Source organism: Equus caballus, chromosome 18 (genome assembly GCF_041296265.1).
Source record: "Equus caballus isolate H_3958 breed thoroughbred chromosome 18, TB-T2T, whole genome shotgun sequence".
NCBI classification, from domain to species: domain Eukaryota; kingdom Metazoa; phylum Chordata; class Mammalia; order Perissodactyla; family Equidae; genus Equus; species Equus caballus.
The window spans coordinates 17,736,663-17,762,827 of NC_091701.1; the positions used below are offsets into that span (position 1 = coordinate 17,736,663).

Here is a 26,165-nt window from a genome sequence, read left to right on the forward strand (position 1 = left end):
GCTAGTAAACACCTTTCCCAGTTATCATTCTCTACATTTGGCATGATTTCCTGTGGCTGTGGCACAATGCCACATATTTAAAAGAGCAGAAGAAGGCTAAAATAGCAGAAATCTTGCTATTGCCCCAATACTATTAGCAGGTGCTGTATTATGAACATTTCATGTATTATCTCATTTAACCCTCACTAAAATGCTCAGAAATAGGAAAAAAAAATCATTATGCTCATTTTTCAGGTGGAGAAACTGAGGCATGGAAGTGTTAGCACCTTGCCTAAGGCCACCCTGCTGATACAACCGTCAGGCCCAGGCCCTAGCTACTATGCTAGAGCACCAAGTAAGGCCCTTGACAACAAGCAGAACTCGTGGATATAAACAGACCACTGAGCATCCTACTCAGAAGAGTTGTAATTAGTAGTAGATGATGATTATTATTAAAGCTCGTCTTTGCCAAAAAAATGTATATTGAGTTCGATTGTACCATTAATTATGTTGACTTAGTTGGCAAAATATGCCCTCTGCACTATTCAAAGTGTATTTTTCTCATTGTGTATTTTAGATTACCCCCTTGAATGACTCCTGTGCTTTCTCTACTGTGAAAATGCAATATAAAATCTACAATTTTAGTTTAAAAAAAGGAGAAAGATATAGAGCAAGAATGAAGGCAAGAGTTTCTTGGATAAAAACTGTACGCTTAAAAAAAATCCCTGACCTTAAGGCCATATCATAGATTGGATGCCATTAAGGTCTTCATGAATGTTTAAAGTGACAGCCTTCCACTGAAATTTCATTCCAATCTAGCTTGAGAATATTTATCTTTGATATAGAATACCTGATTTACACTGATAAAATTATGCAGTAAAATAAAGAGCCAGTTATCCACAAATGTCCACCTGTCATTGTTCTAAGCCTAACATTTTTCATTATATATTCATTCGGCTCTTGTGTTTTTCAAGTTACTTTCTTTATGTCAATGAGAGTTAAAAGCATGCTGGTTAAAGTTTTGCTAAATAAGCACAAAACTAACCCTAGCTAAAGAAAAAAATGTACAGCCCATGAATTTTTAAAAGTTCATACATAATATATCATAAAGGTAGGATGAATAATATGGGACATGGACTTTAATAAAAAGCTCCTTGACCATTTCTCAGAGACTTTTGAGATGTAATCAATACCCAAAAAAGGTATGCTGGGGACAAAGCCAAGATTTATGATATTTTTGCCGGGAGTGACACTTTCTGCTTCCTCTATCAGCTGGGAGAGATGATATTGAATTTCAGAGAATACAAGAAAGGAAAGTCTTTTTATCTGCCTGACAATGCTTCAAGGATGTGCTTTATGGTTCACTTGTGACATCATATTTGATGGAGGGAAAATAACAATCTAAACAAGTGTTCTGAAGGCAACAGGAAAACTCACGTGCATCTCAACATCGGTTTGTGCCTGCGTCAGACTTCGGCGTCTTTCCACATCTGAAAGCAAATCTCCGGATGAAAGATCTAAGATGCGGGAGTGAAGTTTCTAGGTAAAAACAAGAAGACACATTGAATAGTGAGGATTTAATTGTTCATTTCAAAATCCTGCCTTGGACAGCTAAATCTCAAAAGAGTTGACATTTCTAGATTAGATAATACATATCCTAACTCAGAAAAGTTTATTCTCGTTTATCAGTGCTCCACACAGATATGTGCAAATTACTGTTTATAGGTAATAATCACACTTTCACAATCTGTCAGTCTGTGTTGGAATCAGTAGTAGGAAAAAATAAGTAGTAGTTGGAAAATAAGTAGCAGGAAAAATGTGACTACCTCAATACACTTATTGGCTAGTATGGAAATTAACTTTTGATATTCACATTAAAAAATAATCAACATGTTAACCTTATTATGTCGAGCGGTGGTTAAAATCTGAGTAAATAATTATAAAAGTGACCTTATTTCTAAGCAGCATTAGTCTTACGAAATCTTCTCTTGGACACACTTTAACTCAAAGTCATTAATGTCATCTGTTAGGAACAATTAATGTGAATAGAAAATAATTGCATCAGGGACCTGGGGAGTTGGAGGATTTTGTGCATTAATATTCACATGCTATTTGATTATATACTCAATTCTTTATTTCAGCTTTGCTTGCGAGGCCTGCTAAACCAGGGACATTTCACTATATTAATCTTTATACTAATTACTAAGGCTTTTCTGTGGACATTAAATTTGATCTGTTTAATTGCAAATACAATAAAACTCATGATTGATAGCTAATGTTTCTGCTAGGCTGATGACATTTAAAAAATGGTACTTGTAGCCTGGTCTGTCTTAGTTACAACTTTTGTGACTTCAGACACTAAAAAATCGAATTGAGTAAGTAAATAATGTGCCTAAGCATGCCTCCCTCACCTCTGAAAAGTTTTTCTATTCCCTTTCCTCCCTGGAAAGGCCTTGCTGCATACTGATGCTGATCCGGGAAATGTCTCAGATTCTCTGCCACTAATTAATGTTAGGATCATCTCAGAGTGCAGCGGTTGTCCCACAGGTCACTTTGTCCCAGCAGATCTACCATGTTGTTGGCAGGGACTTCACTAAAATGAGCTACATTCACTCTGATCCCCATTTGACTCCTCTCAGGTTGAATTTGTGTGAGAGCCCAATGTACTAGTTCATTGGTCGCTTAGCAAACATTTATTCAGTGCCTACTGAAGGCTGAGCGCTGGGCCAGAACTGGGCTGCCACCTTCTGCAGGAGTGAAGGAATTTTTTTCCTCTGTGGATTAGTTCTCCTCCTTATCCATGGAGCTTTGAGTCACTCCTTGCTTCAGACCTATACTCTTGCATCTTCCAATCCATGTGTATGGAGTTACTTTCACCAAAAAGGGAATAAATCCTACACTGGTTGCCTGTCATGTTTGAAAATTCTAATTTCTCCAACAAAGCAAAGCAATCAATAGGTAACTAGAACCAGGATGCTGTTTCTGCACAATTTTTATAATCCTTACCTCAAGTTCCCTCTAGAACCTGAGTCTCCTGGGGGCAAATCCCCAGGAGCTGTCACAGTGTGTAATAAGTAAGTACCCAACTGGTGCTTGTTGTTGTCTATAAGGAAAGAGAGGTCTTTATGTTTTTCCCACTCACATATAGGTTTTAAAGATTGAAAGAGTGCCAAAGGAATTATAATGTTCTGAGACCTAAGAATACATTGATCAGTATGCAAACTGTCTAAGAAGTTATGGGAAATGACATTCAACAAAGAAATAATGATTTTGAGTGGTAGATCATGTGACTCGGGAGAAGAGTTCTTACAGATTAGATATCTGACTTTTTATTCGCTTCATGGTTACACTTTACCCCTTCTTATCAGATACCTGATGTCATCCTTTGCTTTCTGCATGAATATGTATATATATAAACTCATCCTTGTAAGTGATGTTATATTTCAGTGGTTTTTATCCAAACTGTTAGTTCCCTCCATTGAAATAGGTATGGCCATGTGGGAGAGGAAATAGGGAATGGGGCCAGGAGACCCGAGTTCCAGCATTTTCTATGGCACAGGTTTTGCTGGATCTCAGGAATGTAACTGAACGTCTCGGTCTCAGCTTCCTCACCTGTTACAGAGGGATGGAAGTGGCTACTTAACCTACCTCACAGGTAGGGAGAGGTATTGCCATGGTCAGAAAGAATAATAAATAAGGTAGTATGCTGAAATTCACACAGCTTTACACCAATTAATTGCCATAACTAAGAGTTGGTGGTAGATAATTTCTTACATGCTAAGGTATAAACAAATCATTTATTGTTATAGTTTCCATATACGTAAGGCAAATAAAAATTGACTTGGAAAATAAAATCTACTTCTGTGTGAAGGCTGTAGGCAAGAACATATAGGTAAATATCATCCTTTCACACAACTTCCCTTAAATAACTATGAAAGTTCACAAGCCCATAGATGTTACACTTCTTATAATAAGAATTTTCATGAAAGGCTTATATTTTCACGCCTATATATGTATGTATATTACAATAAATATATTCTCACAGACACAGAGAATGTATAAGAGTGTACAACAGAGCAAGCATGTCACTTTTCAAACCAGTATTGTGATGTTATCTGTGCTTAATTCAAGTCTCAGTGAAAAGCAGGTAGAATGTATACATGGGAAATTCAATTAAAGTTATTGTCAGAAAGAGTATAAGTGACAGGAGAATACTGTGACCTCTTAAAAGAAGTCCACCTGCTTGGTCTGAGGGCAAATTCTCTGTCAAGACCTGTCTATGGTTCGTATTTACTGTTAGTGTCCATCTGGATAAAATATGTCACCTGAAATACTCCAAACTTGAAATCTTTAACCTGCAAAACCACATGCACTCTCAATTTAGACATATAGTTTTTTTAATGTTTTAGACATGAGAGGCAGCAAGATTGTTCAGCATAGGTTTGAAATTGACCCCACATCACCTCTTACATTATCTCAGTAATGGAGATTCCACTTGGCCTTGGGCATAGAGACTCCTAGCCTCATACATTTCCAAACCAGAGGTCAGTAAGATCTTGTCGCTCAAATGCCTCCTTGGACAGTGACAGTCCACCCCTCCCTTCCTGCCAGACTGGTTTCACTCTCTCTGGTTTGGGCCCCTCACTTCAGAGCTCCCTCACACTCCCTCCTCCTGCCCACCTATCTAAACCCTGTCCCCTACTCAGGACTGCACCAAAACCCCACCCAGAAGGTTGTCAGTCATCTCTAGCCCAGTGGATCACCCACCCAGATGGATTGTATCACTCCCCTACTTTGGCCCTTTGCCTGAAGTGCAAAATTGCTGAGTTGCCCCTGTGTGTAAGGTCTATTTTCCTAATAGGGTGATCATCTCTATCACGATGCAGACCAAGCCCTATATTTCTGTTTTTTTCCCCTGCGGCAAGGGCTGGCTAGCCCTTGCTAGCCTTGAAACCTATTCCCTCTTCTTTCTGGGCACACAGCTAGACTGTGTTTCCCAGCCTCCTTTGCAGTTAGGTGTGGCCCTGTGACATGGTTTGTTCCAGCCAACGGAATGTGAGCAAAAGTGATGTCTGTCCTGGCCCAAGAATATCTCTGGCATGCATGCTCCATGCTCTTTCTCCTCCCACCAGCTTGATGCTGCCAACTCAGCATAGCAGTCTTGGAAGCCACATCTTAATGATGGAGCCACCAGGAGAAAGGAGTTTGGGTTCCTGAATCGCTGGAAGGGAACCACCCAGGGACCAGAGATACTTCTTTTGGATTTTCCATGAGGAAGAAACAGACTTACACTGGGTTTGAGCCATTATTCATTCGAAGGTTTGTTTGTTACCATGACAAATGTTAACCTGGCTGATATGACCCTCCTCTGAGATAAGCACTCTGCAGCATCAGGGTAGCCAATTGATCAATCAATACACACACATATTCACACACACACACATTATATATACATTCACACACACATATATAGTTTATGCCAGCAGACCAAGGTGACTTCTCACACACGACTTTCAGCTTCATGGGAAAGGGTCTCCTTTCTGTCACTATGCAGGTGCAGGGGTGGGGGGATCTGTATGATGAACTAAGGTGTATTGCAATCCATAGTCAGAACGCACACCTCATGCCAGTGTGAAATACCAAACTCAGCTTTGGAGACCTGGCAGTGCCAGGGCAGCCAGTGCCAGACCCACACACTGGGTCGGTAATATTTGGTGGATTACCCTGCTTTCGGTCAGCCAGCTCTATGTTCTCTGGACAGTTCTAAATGTGTAATTCAAGGCAGAGGAACGTCCCCTTAACAGACTGCGCCCAGGACTGCCTGTCCTTTATCTGGTGGGATGAAGGTGTAGTGGCCCCTTCAGAGCTGCGGAGGCTGATTCTGCTGCTCTGAAGTTAACGATGGCAGCGGAGACTGGAGACTAAGGTGCGCTCAGGCCTTTCGGTGCTGGGCTGGAGGGCCAGCTTTCCATTTTCTGTTTCTCTCCTCACTCACGGAGCTGCAGTTCTTCAGATGCTCAGTGAAGCCCTGTTGCATTGAATAGAATTCCGCCTCTGGGTTTTGGCTCAGTACGGAGATGAGGTCTTCACTTTAAGGCACTGATTGCTGAGGCCAGGAAGACACTGAGTCCTTATTTAGGCACATGGTAAGGGTAAAAAGCAGACCTTTATCTTGAGAAATTTGGACATTGAGAAATTTGAAAACCAGGCTGGAAAAATCAAGTGAAACAGGGTGACCAGCAGCCTTTGTATGCACTGATGCAATTCCTAAAGTTTGAAAAGGAATGTGTGAATTTTTTCATGTCAGGATTTCAGGTGTTATTAACTCAGTTTAAGATGTAAAAAGGAAAGTACAAAAAGGATGATTTAACCATTGCTCTCTACTCTTCACTCAGATTTGGTGAAAGAATTAACCTAATGCCATAATCATGCATACAATTATTCTCCCCTCTATTACAAGCCGAACATCTGTATAAAATAGAAGTTATGAGAGTGAATATGGCATATATCTGATTAATGGACTCTACCAACACAAGTAATTTAGCTTCAGCAACAGAAGGTGGACCTGAGTTAGTGTTTTTAATCTGATCTGCTTCAATCTTCTTGATTACGTAACCTCGGTGGATACTACAGTGTTGGTATCCTGAATTCATCCCAGGTCCTGTTTTATACTCTCCAGAGTTGCTTTCTCACCCTTCTGGAAATGGTCCCTCAGTCAAAGGGGATGTCTTCTATGCCCACAATTCTTGAATTCCTGTTTTATTTCTTAAGTAAGAAGGTCTGTTATTGCCACACGATCTGGTGTTAAACCTTCTTTACTGATCATATTTCCCTGAATTCTGTTTATAATTCACACCACTCATTAGAAGGTATTTTCCTACTCTCAAAAGTTCTTAGTAGGACACTTAGAGGAGGAGTGGAGGAATTTCTTGGACTCTGCCCACTCATCGTAGGTATCTACAGCTATTCAGCACCCTCCCCGAGAGATGGGACGCCAGCAGCCGCCCTAGGTCACTCCCTGTCATGGCGCACACCCCTCACCCACTCTTGCCTGTTCTCTTGCTGAATGTGGCTGTTCCACTCTCTTGGCTGCTGGCTCATTTGGACTTGGCTTTTTAGGGATCACCCTCTCTCACAAATCCAGTGGTTCGGATCCTGGGCTGATTCCTTGGATGGACAACTTACTGCTTCTTTAGCTTTAGCTTTGTTTTCAAACTGCTGTCTCCACTTTGGAGAGAGCTCATCTCAACTCACAGCTTCCAGAAAGCTTTCTAGAGCCCTACTTCTACTCCCTTGCCTCAGCCCTAGGCTGGCCCTGGGCCATGCGTTTCATCCCCTTTAATCTCACTACAAGGGAAGCAAGTCTAAAGTGGGCTATTATGAAATGCTCTGAGCATCTTTTGATATTGCTAACTTCATACAATTTCCTGTGAGTTCACAATTCTGGATATCCTGTCACAGGCGTAGAAAACATTTGTGGTGGATTTGGTATATATGTTTAAAAGACTTGTTCTAAATATGGATCTGAATTAGACATAACCACGTGAATAAGCCTTGTTCCTTCTGTTGGGTAATAAAGCAATTTTCATAGGTATGCGTAAGCTCTGAAAGGAAGTTCAAGGAAATCTCCTAAAACAACTTAGAGCCTGATTGAGATCATTGTTCTTTGGAAGCTTTATTCACGAAATGATCATCCCAAAACCCCCAACTTTTACCTTATTTACACTCTAGACTTTTATCTTTACTTACATTTTTGTCATACTCAGAAATGTGATTTTTCATCAGCCCTTCTACCTCCCATCAAGAGAGACTGTGGCAGACCCTTGGTTCACATTTCACAGGTTTCATTCTGTTCCATTAAGAATTTATTACAAAATTGAATATTACATAACTGCATATTATATAACTGAGTATTATATGGTCATTTCTCAGATTCACAAAAATTTGAGCCTAGGACAAAATCTTTTTGGATATAAGCTGATGTTTAATTAATTATGCCATTGTTTCCATTTTGGGATATGAAGACAAAACATAATATCTGCATTCAGTCATCCTGCTGATGTGACACAGAGTATGCCTTTCGAATGTTCTCCTAGAGGCCCTTTAAAAAATATGTCCATCAAGACTTGATCTTACTTCAGAGTCTGAAATTTTTATAGCTAACTTTTTTTAGCCATCTACCACAGTCCTTGCTGCAATTATTATTTTCCTTGACAACTTCCAGACTTGTCTTGCATATCAATCTTTAGGTGCCCCAAGTGCATTCCAGTTTGCTCTGGATGGTGCCTCTGCAAATGACATGGTTCTATATCGTCTTGTCTACTTCCCTGGGATCCAAGGTTATACACTGCTTTTGAAACAATTATTCCACAGCTATATTCAAAACTTTCTTCAAGGGTCCCTGCTACCATGACAACCTGATTATTCGGTGGCTGCCTCAGGGAGCAGCATTTGGTTTGGTGACTGGGAAGTTTATTTGGGGCCTCTGCAGCTTAGACTGATGACTAGGGTATCTCAAATCTGTCCTGTCTTCTGAAATTCCATTAATAGTGCCCTGAGGACCAGCAGGGTGAGGACCAGTGGGAAGATGGATGAGGATGAGAACAGCAGACCTTGCCCTCGGGAGCCTCCACTCTAATTAGCCCAACCAGAAGCATTTATGAAGCATCTACTATGTACAGAGTTCTGACTATGAACTATGAACAGACGTGGGGAAGCTCATTAGTGGAGCCTGCTAAATATCAGGGAGGAGCCCACGCACACAGATGAGAAAAAACATTAAGAATTCTTAAGGCAGAATATGCAAAAGAGATTGTGGTAGAATAAGGATAAAATGGGAGCAGAAATTGGGGTGGGTGAGGGGTGGGGATCGACATGGTAACGCAGCTGTATACGAATAAGATAATAGCTTGTGCAATAAATGTGCAGGAAACAAAGGCTTCACTCTGACCCTAGAGCTCCGGAATCTCTTGTTCTCGTTACACAAAACAAACAAAAAAAGGATCCGTAATATTTAACAGCAAAGTGACAGAATGGGGGAAACAGGATGTAGGGTTAGGGCTTAAATGGCAGGTCACTCAGACCTGAAGGCAGGTGGAGAGCTGGTTCCTGAGAACGATTTATACTCGCTTGCCTGTGAGTCCTCAAACTCTCTCAAGTTTCCCTTTGTCTCCTTCAGTGCCTCTGATCTGAGAGAGGAAGTGATTCAGCACAGTCTGAGCCTATTCTGGGATCTAAGAGATAAAGAACTGCCTTGAAATTTCCATTTTTATCACTAATTACTTAACAGGTATTTTAATGAGTACTTTCCAATTTCCCCCGCTGTTTTGTAAAATTATCTACACCTCGTTTTACATTTTTAATCAAGCTTTATTTTGGCAAAGTCTCCTGGATTTCTGAAACTTTTTGCTTTTTACATGTGGGGGAACAAACTTTCCCTCTGATTTCATGGAACTAAAGGGATCAGGGAAAACAAAACCCCACTTGACCTTCTATTTTTATCAGACCTATTGGAAATGGCATCGATGGTCAATGGAGTCCAAAGTACCGTTTATTAGGAAGAAATGAACTACCTCCTGCCCTGTGGGGGAAGAAGGCACTGTGCAAGTCCCTTCCTAATCTTATTTTGTGAATCCTTAAGCTGTGTGGAAGAAGCTATTATCTTAATTTTTAGAGAAGAAGAACTCAAGAGAACCAAACATAAGGAAGGTATCCAAAGTCACAAGGTCACATTCCAGTGAATGGTAGAGCTGAGATTCTCTCCCAGATCTGCCTTGCTTCTAAGTCCAGATTCTTTCTACCACATTCTGCAGTTTTTCTCCTGAAGGAAGGGAATCGATGTCATCACAGTTCTCTTTTGTAAGGTGAGTTGCTTACTTCTGCCTAAGTGCTAACATCCATAATTTGGGTCATTCCCATCAAGTGAACCATGTTGCCTTGGGAATTTTCTTGTCCAGATCCCTCTTTAGAGGCAGTTAATTGATAACTAAAAAGAAATCATAACAGCAACAACAATAGCTATGAACATTTTTTTGAGCTCTTGATAGTACTAAGTACACTAAGGTATATTTCACATATATTATCCTTTTAAATTCTTATCACAATCCACAGTAAGGACTATTATTATCCCCATTTTACAGGTGAAGAAACTAAGGTACAGAGCTAAAAATCATGCCTAAGGTCACATAAGTAGTATTTAAGCCCCAGGCAGTCTGACTGCAGAGTTCATTCTCTTAATTTCCACAATTAAATCTGGTTAATGATAGTTTGCTGGAAAAAATTTACTAAAATAACAATAGAAATTAGTTAGACAACAAGATGAACTACATAGGACCAAAAAAAAAACCCTTCTAAGTACAATGTGGTATTTTCACTTACTATACTCAAATATCACTCATTCATTTATTAAAAAACATACTTTCATTATTACTGTTATTATTGGTATTGGTGCTGTTATTTCCTTCTTAGAGCTCTACATTCCTTCCAGGGAAAGACAATTTTGGATATAAATTTGGATCTACCTGAAGGTAAACCTAAGGTCAAAAAACAACACACACTCACAGAACGCTCACTATATTCGAGGTGCTGTGCTAAGTACTTCCATTCTTTTTTTCTTATTTAATCTTTACAATCACCTAATGAGGCAGAAACTGTCATGACCTCCCTTTTTTAAGTGAGAAAACTGAGGAACAAGAGGAGTTAAGGAACTGTTCAAGTCCGGAATTTGAACCTGGACGCAGACTCCAGGGCTGCCTTATCATACCTCATTCTCTGCCACTGTGTTATCTTATCCAGGGTACAATGACAAACAAACACAGCCCCTGCCACCAAGATGCTTGTAGAAGGACAAGCCAACAGGCACCCTCAGTGCAGTATGCTGTGTAGACCTCACAGGGGGATCTGGGACAGCTTTCACGAGAAGCAATAGCTAAGTCGGATTTCACAAACAAGAAATGATTACTCAGGTGAAGGAGCCAAGAAAGAATAAAAAGGGTTTTCTGGGCAGAGCACACACAAAGGTCCAGAGATGAGAGACAGTGTGACATGTTTCTGCAAATAGTCCAGCAAGACCACAGAGGCGTATTGAGAAGCAGAATGGTGCGAGAGATGCCTCAGCAGGAAGGAACTCAGGGCAAGTCACACAGTGAGCAAGTAGCAGGGCTGGGGTTTGAATCCATCAGTCTCTCCAAAATACATGGTTTCTCCCTTATTTCTCTTCCCATCCCACATTTTTTCCTAATGCTGAACTTGGCTGTGGGCCCCCACTATCCTTATCTATGCAAACAACGAAAATGTTTGTAAGAGGCGAGAAGGGTCCCTGGGAGGAAATGCAGATACAGTGGACTCCCACACACAGCTTCTCTGCCTTCTCAACATGCTTCTTCCATAAAGGAACGACAGGGGATTCAGTCTAGGATCCTCACTTATGCTGCAGGCTAGACCTGTGCACAGAGCTGCCAGCACTCCAGAGATCTCCAACCACTAATCCTAAAGACAGAGTGACTCCTTCTGTGACACCAAGGGGTTCCATACATTATCCAGGCTGTGGATACCATACTTCTGTCCTGCTCTGTTCTTGCCTTGCAACTACAATGAGGTGACATGAAAATCAAATGATTATTGCTTAACACTAGAAGATAATCTCTCAGGAAGAGAAAATGCCTTGTCAGTGTTTTGGAGAACTGAAAAAAAAATCATGTAGAATTACTTATAAGATAGGTGCCTCCTCAGATGATTAAAAAAAGATAGGATCACATCTCCCAGAGTTTGGGAGAGTCCATAATTCCTGGGACCTCAACAGGCTGCAAAATTCACTTTCATAGCACTTTCCTGCTTGGGGGCTGGGATAAGGACTAGATCAGAGGGTTGATGAAAATGACTTCTGTGATGTGTACTCATCTGCGTTTTACAGCTCAATCTCCTGGTTCTAATAGGACAAACGGCTGGAGTCCCATTCATTTTACAACATCTGTGAAGACATATTCCATAAATGCAACTTCTGGCTGAATGTTCAACGATGCCCATAGTCTCACCTCCCTTGCTGGTTAATCCTAAATTGTGCATTTTCAGGGTTTCAGACTTATTACTTCAGTTTGTTTTACAGGCTTTGTTGCTACAGATCCGCATCAGTTTCCCTGTAGTTTTAACCTCATAGCAGTTTTTTAAATCCAATGTTCCTTTACCCCATGGTAAGAAATGCCTCATGGTATTATAAACAAGCGGTTGAAAATTGTTATTTATAGGGCTTCCTAATAGCAATTTGAAATATAGGGCATAAAATTACTAGCTTACAGTATTGTTCAATATTAACAGTGGGAAGGGTAATATGTAAAACAGACATTAAAGGATTAACTGCAAAATGCATTTCACTAAGCTAAATCATTTCTTGGCAAATGGCAGTTTCCAGCTATTACTTAGGATTTATCAAGTCAAGTGGATCTATTTTTATTTTTCTATTAGTTTGCTAAATATATTCTATATTTAAATTACAATTTTGTGGGATTTTTTTTTTTCAGGCATATTAGAAGAAGCTGTTGAAAACAGAACCTGAGATGGAAATCATACCAGACTTTCAAGTCAAAATTGCCCCTCGGTTTCCCCAGCAAAATCCTCCAGGAGGTTAACTAAAGACTCAACTGTAACATCGAAGAGAAAAGGACAGGTATACGATAGTGCAAACATTTGTATGACAGATTAGAGAGTTTCAACTGCATCAGAAAGTTCAGTAAAAAGACAGATCCTCCACGAGACATAAAACAATGTTCCCACTGCTTTCGCTTCAAACTCTACAGGCACAGAACACTTTGTTCTCATCAAGCATGTTCCGTAAACTATGAATTTGTGACCAGGCACTGAGAAAGAAGGTGGAAAGAGAAATTCCTAATCTCCTAGGGTAGAAATTGTGAAGTATTAAATGGATATTTGATGCATAAATACAAATAACATAATCTCCCCATTTTCTTCTGAGACAGTCGCCATTTACCATAATCCTAAAATTATTCCATCTTCTCAAATCCCTAAAGATTTATTAATTTTCATAAACTGCTTTGACAGAAACTTTCTTAAAAGATGCAAAGTAATCTTTCTCTGAGCTTTCCTTTCATTTTATATCATGGGCAACATTTTCAACCTCAGAGAATACCAAAAGTATGTTCTCATTTTTCAGAGGAATTGGTTATGGATCTATAAATAAGCATTACAAAGAAATAAGCATTATAGAGAAAAGACACTGCTCTAGACTCATGTGAGAAACTACAGGGAAATCCAAATTCCCAAGAAGTAATTATTATTGTAAAATTAAGGGTCTGTTTTGAATACTTGTTAGTAATCAGCTGGTTTTAAAGACAATGATTTTTTTCTTAGATTATGAGTTAAAGACTACAAATATTTCTCCTCAAATGCCCCATGTTACTAATTCCTGGGACTTCAAAACATTTATTACATATAAATCTCTACTTTTTGAACTGTTTTCTGTAGGATATATATTTCTTTTCATAAATACTTCTGTATTGATCAAAAACTAATTAAATATGATGCCCTTTAACTTGAGCGCATAAACATATAGTCATTGTGTAAAATGTGAGTCACTTGTTCAGAAAGCCAAAGGCTGAGTCACAAAAGATGTCAACTAGTTCAGTGTGTCATCAAGATCTACATCAGCATGAAATACAGGTCCACGAGACGCGGCCATGTTCATTCTATTACCGAAACACCTCAATTAACCTGAATCCAATGGACCCAAACTCTTGATTAGTTGACATATTTTACACAAAGATGATAACTTTTAAACATTCAGGATTAATTCTGGGTGCAGGTTCACAAATTGGCTACCCTTCCCATTTACTGTACCCACGACCAGGGAGGCAGGAAGACATGGCCCCAGGGGTTACACTGCTTGGGTTCAGGTTATGGCTGTGTGTGGCTTGGGGCAAGTTATTTCATCCTTTGAGTCTTAGTTTCCTTTACACATAATAGTAACAATATTAGCTCACAGGTGCTTATTGAAGATTTGATGTTCAAGAGAAGAAACTCCTGAATTTATAAAGTTGTGATAGGGATTCAATTCATTAAGGTGCTTGGGACGTATTACATGCTCAATAAATGTTAGCTATCTTCAGGACCAGTGACATAATTTGTGGGGCCCAGTGCAGGGGGCTGTTTGTAAAAAATTTCAAGATGGTGACAGAATAGCATTAAATCAAGCACAGGGCCCTTCTAAGAACCTGTGTGACTGCCCAGGTTCAGACTTGTGAAGTTGGCCCTGGCTACTACCTTATCTGATAATCATGAGACTCCAGAAGATGCCCCATAATCAAAGAAAGATCTAGTTATGTTACCTTTACTAAGCGTATTGGGGTAAGAGTGGAATTTTGAATTTTAACGTAGTTTTTCTTTCTTTTTTTTCCCCCCCAAGGAAGATTAGCCCTGAGCTAACTACTGCCAGTCCTCCTCTTTTTGCTGAGGAAGACTGGCCCTGAGCTAACATCCATGCCCATCTTCCTCTACTTTCTGTGTGGGACACCTACCACAGCTTGGTGCCATGTCCACACCCGGGATCCAAACAAGCGAATCCCGGGCCGCTGAGAAGCAGAACGTGTGAACTTAACCGCTGCACCACTGGGCCGGCCCCTAATGTAGTTTTTCAATAACAGAGTAGCATGCTTTTCCTTTTTTTTCCTGTCTATCCCTAAGCAGTGACAGAGCCAAATGCCTGCCTGCCACTGCAAATAAAAAATGATTCCTGAGATAGCTTCCTCATATGAGAACCACCTCCACTGAAGAACCACCCTTTTGGTAGCTTGCAAGTGATGATGACAATTTGTAACACAAGACTCCAAACTACAGAAAGTGTCAACGGTAAGGGAACCCAGCTGAGGTAGAAAAAATACAAATAGCATAGGAAAGGAAGGTAAATATTTCCCAGAAAGTCAGTTTTGTCAAGGCTGAGTCACAGTTGCTTTATAATCAGAATGTTAGGAGCGGACCGTTCTAAGCTCCTGCCTGTTTCCATGTATCTCCTGTCCTATCTCCAGAGGAGGGCTGCCCATGCCCTGCAAGGTGCTCCTGCCTAGACAGGAAATGTGGGAGGAATCTCCTGCTGAAGCAGCAAGATGGGCCCAGGTGGAGGTGGGCAAAGCATGTCTTATATTCACATTCTTATTGCTATGCCTACTTACCTGACATTCCTGCCCTACTCTTTAGCAATTCCACATGGCTTAACATCCCTCAGTTTTTGTGATCCTGAAATTCACTTGTCCTGTTGCTACCCATGGTCCCTAACGTGACACAGAGTTGAGGACCAGTTCTTAGTAAAAACTCTAGGCAGGCAATCAACGAAGGTGTATAAAATGGCAAATAATGACTTTAGAATTCTACCGCATATAACCTTTGCTGACCAATCTATGAGAACTGACAGTTTCCTTTGCCACTGCACTGTCTAGACATGGCCTCCCAAAGACACAAAAACATAGGAGCATTAAGTTTCTCTTGTCCCCCTCCCCGGACTGCAATGTCTAACTATAATTACTAATTATAGTAACAACTGATATTATATTGCACCACATGGTACTGGTGCCTTTAACAATCTCTAATTAATTTTACCCTGAACGAAGATAGACTGCCATGTGCCACCAAAGCACCATGTAGCCTGCTGCTGGTCAATGGAGTGATTGGGAGAGTCTGAAACTCCTTTTCACGTTTACTTCTTGAATCTGTCACCACCCCAGAATCATCTGAAGGAATTAGGCGGCTCTCAATACGATCTCATTATTGACATTTATGTTGATCGATGTTGGCTTTTACAGAATTGGAATCTGCTGATCAATTCCCTTATTAGATTCTTTCTCACTGCCGCCATAATCATTTTATCACACAGGCTGCTGCTCTCAAATGCTGCTTTATCACTATGTAATGGGACAAGCTGAACCAGTTCCTAGAGTATGCTACAAGAAATAAAAACTTCTCCTGGTTTTACATCTTACTTTTCTCAAATCTAAAGAAATTTCCTGACAATTATATTCACATAGAGGTTAATTCGAACTTACTTTCCCTTAAAGCTATGTTCCACGGGAGAACTAATGGGAAATGAACACAATACTCCCTGAAATCATTTTTCCTTTTCTCTTAGAGAGTTCCAGATGTCAGATTATAAAACAGGTACCGTCCACATGGTGACCTTGGCCAGCTGGGGTAGAGTAGCTGATAATGTCTGTGTTTCTGATAGGGTCCCAACACCTGGTCAGGCAGCTTTGCATAAAGGGAGAGAAACAACCCCTCCAAGACCAGTTAGAACTGCCACTTGAGCTTCTTATTTCGTGCCTTAGAAATGAAGCACACGAATTACTGTGCCATACTTTTTTTTCAATATTTTAGGAACTGTACCTCAATGTAATTGGTTTCCTTTATAATCTCATGTCTTTCATGCATTTAAAAGCATTATTCTGAGAAGGGAATCATAGGCTTCTCTGATCCAAAAAAATGGTCTATGGCTGGAAAATGGTTATGAATCCCAATTACCTCACTGCTCCCCAACCCTCTATCTCATGTTGCATGAGATATGGAGACCCTCTGCCATGGCTCTGACCTTCTGCGTGTGTGAACAAAGTTGGGTGAATTTTACCATCCTGAGTCCTGCCATTTACCTCCAGAACCTGGAGGCACTGGCCCTGATTGGGCAAGGAACTTATTTGAATCTCCACTAAAATAAATGAGCTTTCTTTTCATTGCCAAGCTGAACTCTACAGCTATGATTGTTATGTATTGTTGCAATCTAGACCTTCATGGCATTTTAGCCCTGTGGTGGGCTCACAGAGAAACTATTTTCAAACTTCAAAAGGCCATTAAAACATGTGCAGATGTCTGGAAAATTAATACTGTTATCTAACTCTCAACCTTGGCCTGTAGGAAGCAAAGAAAAGACAAGGCTCAATAAAGATATTAGAGATCAATACATGGTCATAAAGCAAAGTGCTGTCCTTCCAGAGAGCACACATGGTGACGAGTAAGGAAACCAAGAATGCTTTCTGAAGAGACTTTCTCATTAAGCTTTTTTGTCGAAGTCATTCACTTAATCTGTTAAATATTTAAAGACAGAATAGGGATGGGATGTGAGGTAGAAGGAGAGAGAAAGAGATAAAGATAATTTTATGCCAACCTACTTCAATTTGAATGTTGAAGGTCCCGAATTCTCAAGAGTGGAGGCATTCATTCATTCACATGACAGGCCCTGAATTTGTCAAGGGTAATGTTGAACAAGTTACAGTGTCTGTTCTAAACTCTTCTGCATTTTGAAAGACTTCAGCCATATTCTCTAAAAATCTCAGGATACAGTGGTATTCTCACAACTAGTTTTAAGGCTTTCAAAGAGTTTTCAGAACCATAGTCCATTCTCTTCTCTTCCTTCACTTCATTTCCAACAGCTTTCATTCTGTAAGGGTCCCCGGTACTCCAGCAAGAGATGAAAACAAGACTTAAAATTTTTTTAAAATCACAGAATGGAAGCTTTATATTTTTATGAAAGGATTTTTTTTTTTTAGAAAATTCTTCAATTTGGAAAGAGGAAGGAGGAAAGAGAAAGGAAAATGTTATAAAAGGCATTTTTAGCAGTTTCTTTTTCTCAGATAGATGGCACTGATCCTGGGAAATACACTGGAAACTCTTAACAGAAAATTATACAGAATCATCTCTCCAGATAGCCCTTCATAAGAAAACCTTAAACCATTCATAGATTACAGGTAACACATCCTTTTAAATCCAAGAATAAGTAAAACTGTATCAGTCAAGTTAGCATCTAGCTGTAAGAAACAGAAAAATTGACTTTCAGGGGCTTAAACATACAGGGGTTTGCTTTTCCACACAGCACAAAGTCCAGAGGTAGGTGATTACTGAGATTTTTGGAGTTGTTTGTTACTGTGTCATAATCTAGCCTATCCTGACTGACCAAGTGAGCCAACATGAAATGTTAGCCAAATGGACCAAGCAACAAAAGTAGTCTAAAGCAGCGTCATGGACTGCAAATCTCCAAGTCATATTTTAATTTCATTGGGGTGATTGTGGGTAACACATCCTTCTGAATGAGATGTTTTCCTTTTAAAGTTCAAAATAAATAAGGACTGCCTCAGAATTATACTCCACTGAAAAAAATAGAAAGCCTGAATTACAGCATCTTCAGCTATAGGAGTTTATACTTCTCATGTGGCAAGATGTCCAAAGGTAGGCAGTCCAGTGCTGGCGTAGTGGTTCACTGGTCTCACTGAGGAACCAAACTCTTATCATCTTTCTGTTCTGCTCTGCCATCTTTTGTGTGGCTGCTCATGCCAAGATGGCTGCTACATATCCTGGCATTGTCTCGACCTTCCACACAGGAGGAAAGGGTAATTGTGAATGGAGAACACCATAGGCGTGTCTGACCCTCTATATCACGAAAGCAAAAGCTTTCCCAAAAATTTCCACAGCAGATTTCCATTTAGGTCTCACAGGCCAGAAATCACTTTCTCCCAGGAGAAAGGGAATGTGAGAAACAGCATATTTGGCTTGCTGAAGTAGAAGAAAGAAGGAGATTTAATATTTATTAACTAGTTTATAAAGTAGAAGAAAGAAGGGAGAAGAGTGTTGACTGAGTGTTGTGGTCATGAGTGCTGCTTGTCAAATATATCTAATTCTCTCTCCTTCTGGGAACATGTCTGCGAGTGCTTCCTGACCCCTTTGTGGTTGGGCGGGGCCATGTGACTAGGTCTAGCCAATGAATTGTGAATGGAACACTCCAGACCAGAGCATTTTTACTAGTGATGTGACATCTCCCAGAACTCTCTTCTTCCTGGCCTGGAGACTGGCAATGTTTGAGATGGTAGCTGCTCCATCAGTCACGTCTCCTGAGTGTCTAAGATGTGCAGAGGTCCCTTGCTGACCCACAAGAGCCATGTAGCATGAAGAAGAAATGAATCTTTGTGTTCGAAGCCACAGAGATCTCATAGTTGTTTGTTACCACAGCATAACCTAGCCTATCTTGATGGATTAGATGAGTCAACTTGAAATGTCAGCCAGAAGGAGCAAGTTTGAGAGGCAAAAGTAGTCTCACACAGGCCAATGTATTAGAGATCTCTAAACCAATATTGACTTCAGTGGGATAATATCCCGAAGTCAACTTGCTCCACTTCAAGTACAGTTAAGTGGACTTTAATTCATAATGTTATAGCCGTCCTTGTACTGCCCACAGGACACAGACAAATTGTCTCTCTCTCCTATGGCTCTACAAAGGTGAGTAGCTAATGAAACATAGCACGTTCAAGGTAAGCCACCAAATTTAATATGAACTTCTAGGATGACCATCCACAAAAATTTAATGCATGATAATGAGGGATGGCATAGTTTATGACAAGCCTAGTGAATGATATAGTTCACATGTCTGCATTGCTGAGCCTGCCCTTAAGAGGAAGACAAAAAAGCTGGGGGTAGGGGAGGAGGTGACTAAGAATTAAAGCATTAATGGCCTCTTCAGTTACATTATGTACCTGATTTTATCTCTAAATATAGTATTTCACGTCCTCAGCAAAGTCAATAGAAATTCATTGAATAGTGACAGGGCTTTTCCATAAGAACCCCAAAGCCACGAGTATCAAACTGTAACAGAGGGCAAATCACAGGGAGGAGGAAAGGGAACATTAGGAGAATTCAATACAAAAGAGGGGGATTGCTTAACTAGCCGTTTCAAGTCTCATTGTTGCTCGCATTTCATTTTAACTACTATCCTTGGTCTTATCGTGGGATGGGAGAGGCAAGCCATATGTATTTACGCCAGCAAAATGGTTGGTTCCACAACAGATGGTAACACAGAATCTTACACAACATACTTATATGCTAAAAATCACTTAACATAACTTTAGTTAGGTTCATCTGGCTCGAAATGCGTGGAGAGCGGGGCATGCAGCAAAGAGAGTACTAAATGGCTACAAGTGTAATTGCTGATTCAGTCCCTTCTAGGCAGTCATGCTTTAGTTCTCACTTGCAAAGGTCAAAGGCTAGTTTGCAAATAGCAATGGAAGAACAGAAGACCATTGTCACAGAATGCTACACTTCGGTGAAGTTTTCAATTGCTCATTTAAAACGAGGGCTGAGATAATCTCTTCTGTTTGTAAAATCCAGGTATGGATTGTTTCACTCTCACTGAATGTGTACATGCCTCATTTTTTGTGGTTGTCACCTTCAAGTGTCAATTTTTAAAGCAAAAATAAATATTACATATTTAAGGATATTAATAATCACCGTTATTATTTATAGTTCCTTTTAAAGATTTCAACAGATTCCCACTCTACCATAAAAAGCATAAACCCTTTAAATGTTTGAATCATTTAATTTTATGTATTCTTTTGGTGTTTCATTTGGGAGTTATGGGGTGTGAAATATGCACCATGATGAGAAAACAATTAACCAGCACACCTGTTGTTTATGCATATTGTATTCAGGAAGGGCCTGCTGGAGCTATTATTTTATTCCACAGCATGGTGTCAACCAGGGGCTATCAGAGGTGACCTGATGACCTGAATTATACTTTTATTTGCATGACATGCCTTGCGCTTTGCACTGATGTTGGAAGTGACACTTGCCTCTCAAGTCAAAATCATGTTCATAATCCATAATAACAATCAGTGAGGTTTTCAGGTTTAATAGAAAAGTTAAAGTTCAGATTTGCTACAGAAGGAGTGAGTAGAGAGAGAATTGGAAGAGTAGCAGAGGAATTGCTATTTATTGAGCATTTGCTATGCCCGAGTAAAACGGAGTTTACACATAAAGACAGGGGAGAAAACAGGCCATCCTGGGTTTGTTCGTAACACAGGAGAAGAAATGTTCTGTTTGCTACCCTTCCATTAACAGACTGTTGGGAGTAGAAGGAAGTAATACATATTTTCAAAAATTTTAAACTCTGCTTACAAATTTGATTTGGGGCTCATGAAGCCAATAACAAAAACTGTCATTTCACACCTTTGGTCAGTTCTCTGGGATGATAAAATATCTGGGGGTGGACGGCTATTTTGTTTAAGACAATAGTTTCCAATCTATCACATATAATGCCCCTTGTGAGCAAAAAATTATTAATTCCCCATTTACCATCCACCAATCGTCTTCATAGGTAGTATAACCTACTGTACAGAAAAGAAAGAACACAGCAGGCCTGACTGGTATCTCTTGAAAGGTCTGCTTACAAATTGGCCCTGGGCTGGAATGTGGATTTCAGAGGGTTCCCACCAACCTAAGTGATCAGAGTGGCTCTCTGAGCCTAAAGTCTTTTTACAAATAACGTGGCTTACGCTGAACACCTGCTTTCCTTCTGGGAGTCTAGAATTTTGGTACATGCTAGGCAGAGGGTACCTACGTGACCAGCCCTAATAAAAATCCTGGGCCCTGAGGCTCTACTGAGCTTCCTGGTAGACAGCATTCATGCACATTGTCACAGCCAACTGCTGGAGGAATAAGTGTGTCCTGTGTGACTCTACTAGGGGAGGGCCCTTGAGCACTTGTGGCAGCTCTCTTGCAGACTTCACCCTGTGCACCTTTCCCCTTTGCTCAGTCTGCTTTGTATCCTGTCACTGTAATAAATATATTACTTTCAAAAACATATAATGTGCAAAACTCACATGAAAGGAAAAATATATGTAATTTATCACAGAACAATATACTTTTCAATATGCAAATGCTCAGGCTTTACCCCAAGGACAAAATGAAGTGGTCAGATGCTACCACGGTGGAATTACCACCAATGTGACAGCCATAAATACAGACTCTTAGAGGTTTCTTGTGCTGGTGACTGAAATACCATGAATGTCACTGCAATCAATGATGTGCTTTCCTGAAACAGTGAACGATTCTTGGTAAAATTATAAATAAAACAAATTTCAATTCTTTTCTTGAAGAATTCCAAGAAATTCAGCTTATATTAAAACCAGCCCACAAACACTTAGAGTTTCTGTGGAAAATGGTGTTGGATTCTCTGCTCAGATAATCATGAGCACACACGAAGGTCTAGTGGGACCTCTGAGGCCATGAGGTGTAGCACAGTTTGGTACACGGGACTAGCCTGTCATCCTTACCTCCAGTCCACAAAATGTCAGGACTGCTTCCCAAACAAAGTGTCAGCCAACAACATGCCCCAAAAGGCCCCTTTATAAGAGGTAGTACCAGCTCATTCAGAACTACTGGTCTTTAAGAACACATTATTGAAATTGTGGGGCCCATAAGCAGGACTTTTGGAAAATTTGAGATCAGAAAGGCGGAGACAACAAGAATGAAGTACTAAGGAATAGAACAATAGAAAGTAGGAGTTTCCCTGATAGCCGACAACGGACTTCATTTCAGCTTAGTTCATCAAACCCTTCATGAGCACCTACAATGCAGTGGGTGCTGTGCCAAGTGGGAAAGGGCAAGGCAAGAACGGAGGCAAGAGAAGAGAAAGTGCTTATATTTAGGGGCAAATGGACACTCTAGGTATCCCCAGAGGTGCTGATACATGAATGACTGCTTTTCATGCTTGAGCAGAAGACCACACAGAGAGGGTGGTAAATATAAGGGTGTCTGTCATTCAGTTGGGGAGAGAGTGTGGCGGTACAGTCATATAACTACAATTGTAAATGTTAAAATGACTGCACAGCTACCGTGTGTCAGGCCTGGTTCAAGTTTTTATGTGTTATTTCAATCCTAACAACTTCCCTATGTAGTGAATATAGTTATTAGTTCCATTTTACAGATGAGGAAAGAGAGGTGGGGAGGAGAGGTAAAATAACTTGCTCAAGGTAAAAACCTAGACAGTCTGACTCCAGGGTGTGTGCTCTTAACTTCTGTGCTATGAAGAATGACTCAATGAGAAGCAGTTAAGATCACACTAAAAAGGTTAATAGGATTTTCTGAGTCTATGTTGACTGATGACCTTGAAGTCTGTTTACTGATTCTTGGTTTTGAATAAGGGCCTCTGAGATAGACAAGTTGAAATGTATTTCAGCTGAGCTTCCAAGAGTCCACAGACCTGCCACTTGGGTTTTACAAAGTCTTTACAAGCCCAAAGTTGACTCTGCACCTATTTTTAGTTCACGGGGAAGCACTAAGATATAATAGTCAAAACACTGGCTTTGAAGTCAGATTCAAGTTCAAGTCCAAGGTGAGGTATCTATCAGCTGTGAGATCTTATTTATCATTTCTAAAACAAAACTATTTCCTCATAGTATTTTATGATAATAAACAGAGATACTGCAAGTAAAGTGCTGAATGCGGTGTGTGGACCACAGCGGGTGCAATAATAAATAGTCATTACTATCGTGACTCACTCCACAGTACACACACTCGGTCCAGTCCCAGAAGGCAACCTCTCTCTCAGATGACTCTTCCTGTAGCCTTCTTTCCACCAGTAACTGTGCTGGCTCAGCGCCAGATAAGACTGAAAGTAGGTATTTCCTGTTGGCATTTTCCTGTCTAACTTTCTCTGAGTCCTGCCTTAGATCACTCAGCATCTTTCTAGAACCCCACTCAGAGTCCTGTTCAGGCTTGGTCTGGGCAGTGCTCTCTCTGTGATAGGTCTATCCTTTCATTTTGGTTTCCGGAAATTGTACAGTGTCATCTCGGCTCTCAGCTAAAAGACTTTGTGTCTTACAAAGAAAATGAGGATGGGAGACTGAGGTAACTAGTACCAGAAAAAAGCATTTGTGAATATTCTTTTATAATTACTAAAACAATAACAAAGTCAGCTCACCAAATGAAGAAAATGTCAGCCATCTTTTACTTAGCTAATATTAGTAATAGTGGGTACAATGCAATTAGTTTCTATTTATTTAACATCAAAGTACCAGCACAGCCTTTGCAGTGAAATAAGGTTTGAATTGTGGGCTTCCTAATTGAATGCCTTTGGGAACATATTATCTTTAAGATGAGGCAACAACACCAACCTTACAGAGTGTTGGGGAAAATCAATGAGATAATTTATAAAAAGCACCATATCTGTCCCACAGGAGACACTCAGGAAGTAGTAGTTATTATTATCTAGTACAGGGATTTGCAAACCACAACCTATGGGCCAAATCCCTGTTTTTGTAAATGTAATTTTATTGGAACACAGCCACACTCATTCACTTACACATTATCTACAGCCGCTTTCACCTACGATAGTAGAGTGAATAGTAACTTACCTATCAAAGACTAAAATACTTATCTGGCCATTTACAGAAAGAAGTTTTCCGACACTTGGTCCAGAATAGGAGTTCTCAAAATGTAGCGTACACCAGAATCACCTGGAGGGCTTGATAAAACCCAGACTGCTGGGCCCCACTCCAGATTTCTGATTTAGCAGGTTTGGTGAACCTGAGAATTTGCATTTCTAACATGTTGCCAGCTGATGCTGTTGCTGCTGGTGCAGGGACCTTACATTAAGAATCACTGATCTGGAGAAACTTTTCAAATCACTCCTTTTCATAATCTCAATAGGATACATACATGTCATTAGGCTTGCTTTGTGGCTGTTGATATACACGTAAGAGGCATTTTTTACTCTATCTGGAGCACCAAACGCATTTTCAGATTTCATGACTAGTCATGTCAACTTTCCCCCTCCTAGCTCCTACCACAGTCCAAAGACAGAACAGATAAAGCCCAAGCTTTCTGTTCCTCTTACACCATCTAGGTTTGATTCCTTTCTCCTAACAGAAGCAGAAGAGCATTTCTAATATCTGAGTTTTACCTTCCTTCAGCTTCCTCCATCTCTCCACTAAGGCTTTATCAAAAAATTCATTCCCACACTACCCTTTTTTCAAGTCCTTCCCAAATTTTAAAAATTATCTTCAACAAGATGCACAGATGTAAAAGCAAATTATAGAAAGTTCTTGTAAGTGGGACTCCCAGTTCTTTGTGTTTTGAAGGAGTGATGCGAGGAGGCTGGGAAACTACATTGGCTTATAGGTGCTTCTGGTAATTATGCTAGGGTGCTAAGGACAGATAATGTCTTGCAATTTTCCCCTTTGCAGCGCTACCAGGAACTCAGGAGAGGAAATAGTATCTCAATCCAAAGAACAAAGAGCCAAAGTGGCATGTGGGCTCTGTGGCCAAAAATGGAAGAGATATTTTGGGAGCATGAATCATTCCCCAAATCACACCACAGAGACAACAGTGCAGATGAGATTTATTCTACCTATCTACTGAGTACTTGAATGTCCTTCAAATTGCTTCCAGCAGAAGACAAGATAATACAGAGCAACTTTTCTCCATTGGGACTGATAAGGGTATACACTCAACATCTGATCAATTACTTCCTGAAGTTGTTCAGTATCAGAAGAACAAAATAAAGTAATTATCAAAAAAATATAAAGAGGATCAGTGGCATTTAACGGTCTTTTAATTTTTTTAAAAAATATATAATCTATGAATATCTTCATGTAATAAAACTTCAAATAATGTAGACATATCCGGAGTCAAAGTGAAACTCTTCTTTACAATGTCCCCTGTCGCCACCCCTCATTGGTCCCATCCTTTTCCCACCAATAACCTTGCTTAGATTTCATGTGTATCCTTTCAGCACATTACTGAGGCATGCAATTTATAAACACATACTGCATTAATTATGCCTTTTTTTTATGTAATTCTGATGCTTTGACATCTTGGGGTCTGGCCAACCAGGGAGAAACTACTCCTCCCAGGGTTAGCCATTTGCTAGATATATTAAACAAGTTGCCTTTGAGGGTGCCTTTCAAATGCAAACTAACCAATCCAGAGCCCATGTCCCCCTACCGCCTCTTTTATGGGGCTCTTACACTCTCTTAGGCTATTACACCAAACCTGTGCCTTAATCACTCCGGGGCTAGATATCAGACGCCTAGGGGCAGCTCCTACACACCAAAGACTGCTGAAGTTATTCAAGGTAGCCAATTCTAAACTTGCTTACTCTGCCTCACTGGTTCCTTCCAGCACAAACCACACTAAGGGGTCTTGCCCATGTTTCCCCTCCTTACTCCTTCTGTCTTCTGGTTCAACCCTGGGGCTTCCCCGTGCAGCCTTTGTGTCGCATGGTATACCCCACTTCTTGGGAACTGTTACAAACTATTCAGTGGCACCTGTCTCTTGATCGGTTGTCTTCACCATTCCTGAGTAGTAATGAAACCTACATTTTAAAACACATACTAACATACATTTTTTAAGAACGTAATCAGATGACACAGTAC

General features: G+C 40.2%; 1 protein-coding gene across 20 annotated transcripts in view; it reads right to left on the reverse strand.

Moving 5' to 3' along the window:
- NCKAP5 (NCK associated protein 5) overlaps nucleotides 1-26,165 on the reverse strand; it is a 918,003-nt gene that overhangs the window by 115,208 nt on the left and 776,630 nt on the right. For all 20 annotated transcript variants that reach the window (XM_070241812.1, XM_070241809.1, XM_023622814.2 and 17 more), the window contains one exon: nucleotides 1,417-1,518. In XM_070241812.1, coding sequence (XP_070097913.1) covers nucleotides 1,417-1,518 — 102 coding nt within the window. The remainder of the gene's footprint in view (nucleotides 1-1,416; nucleotides 1,519-26,165) is intronic.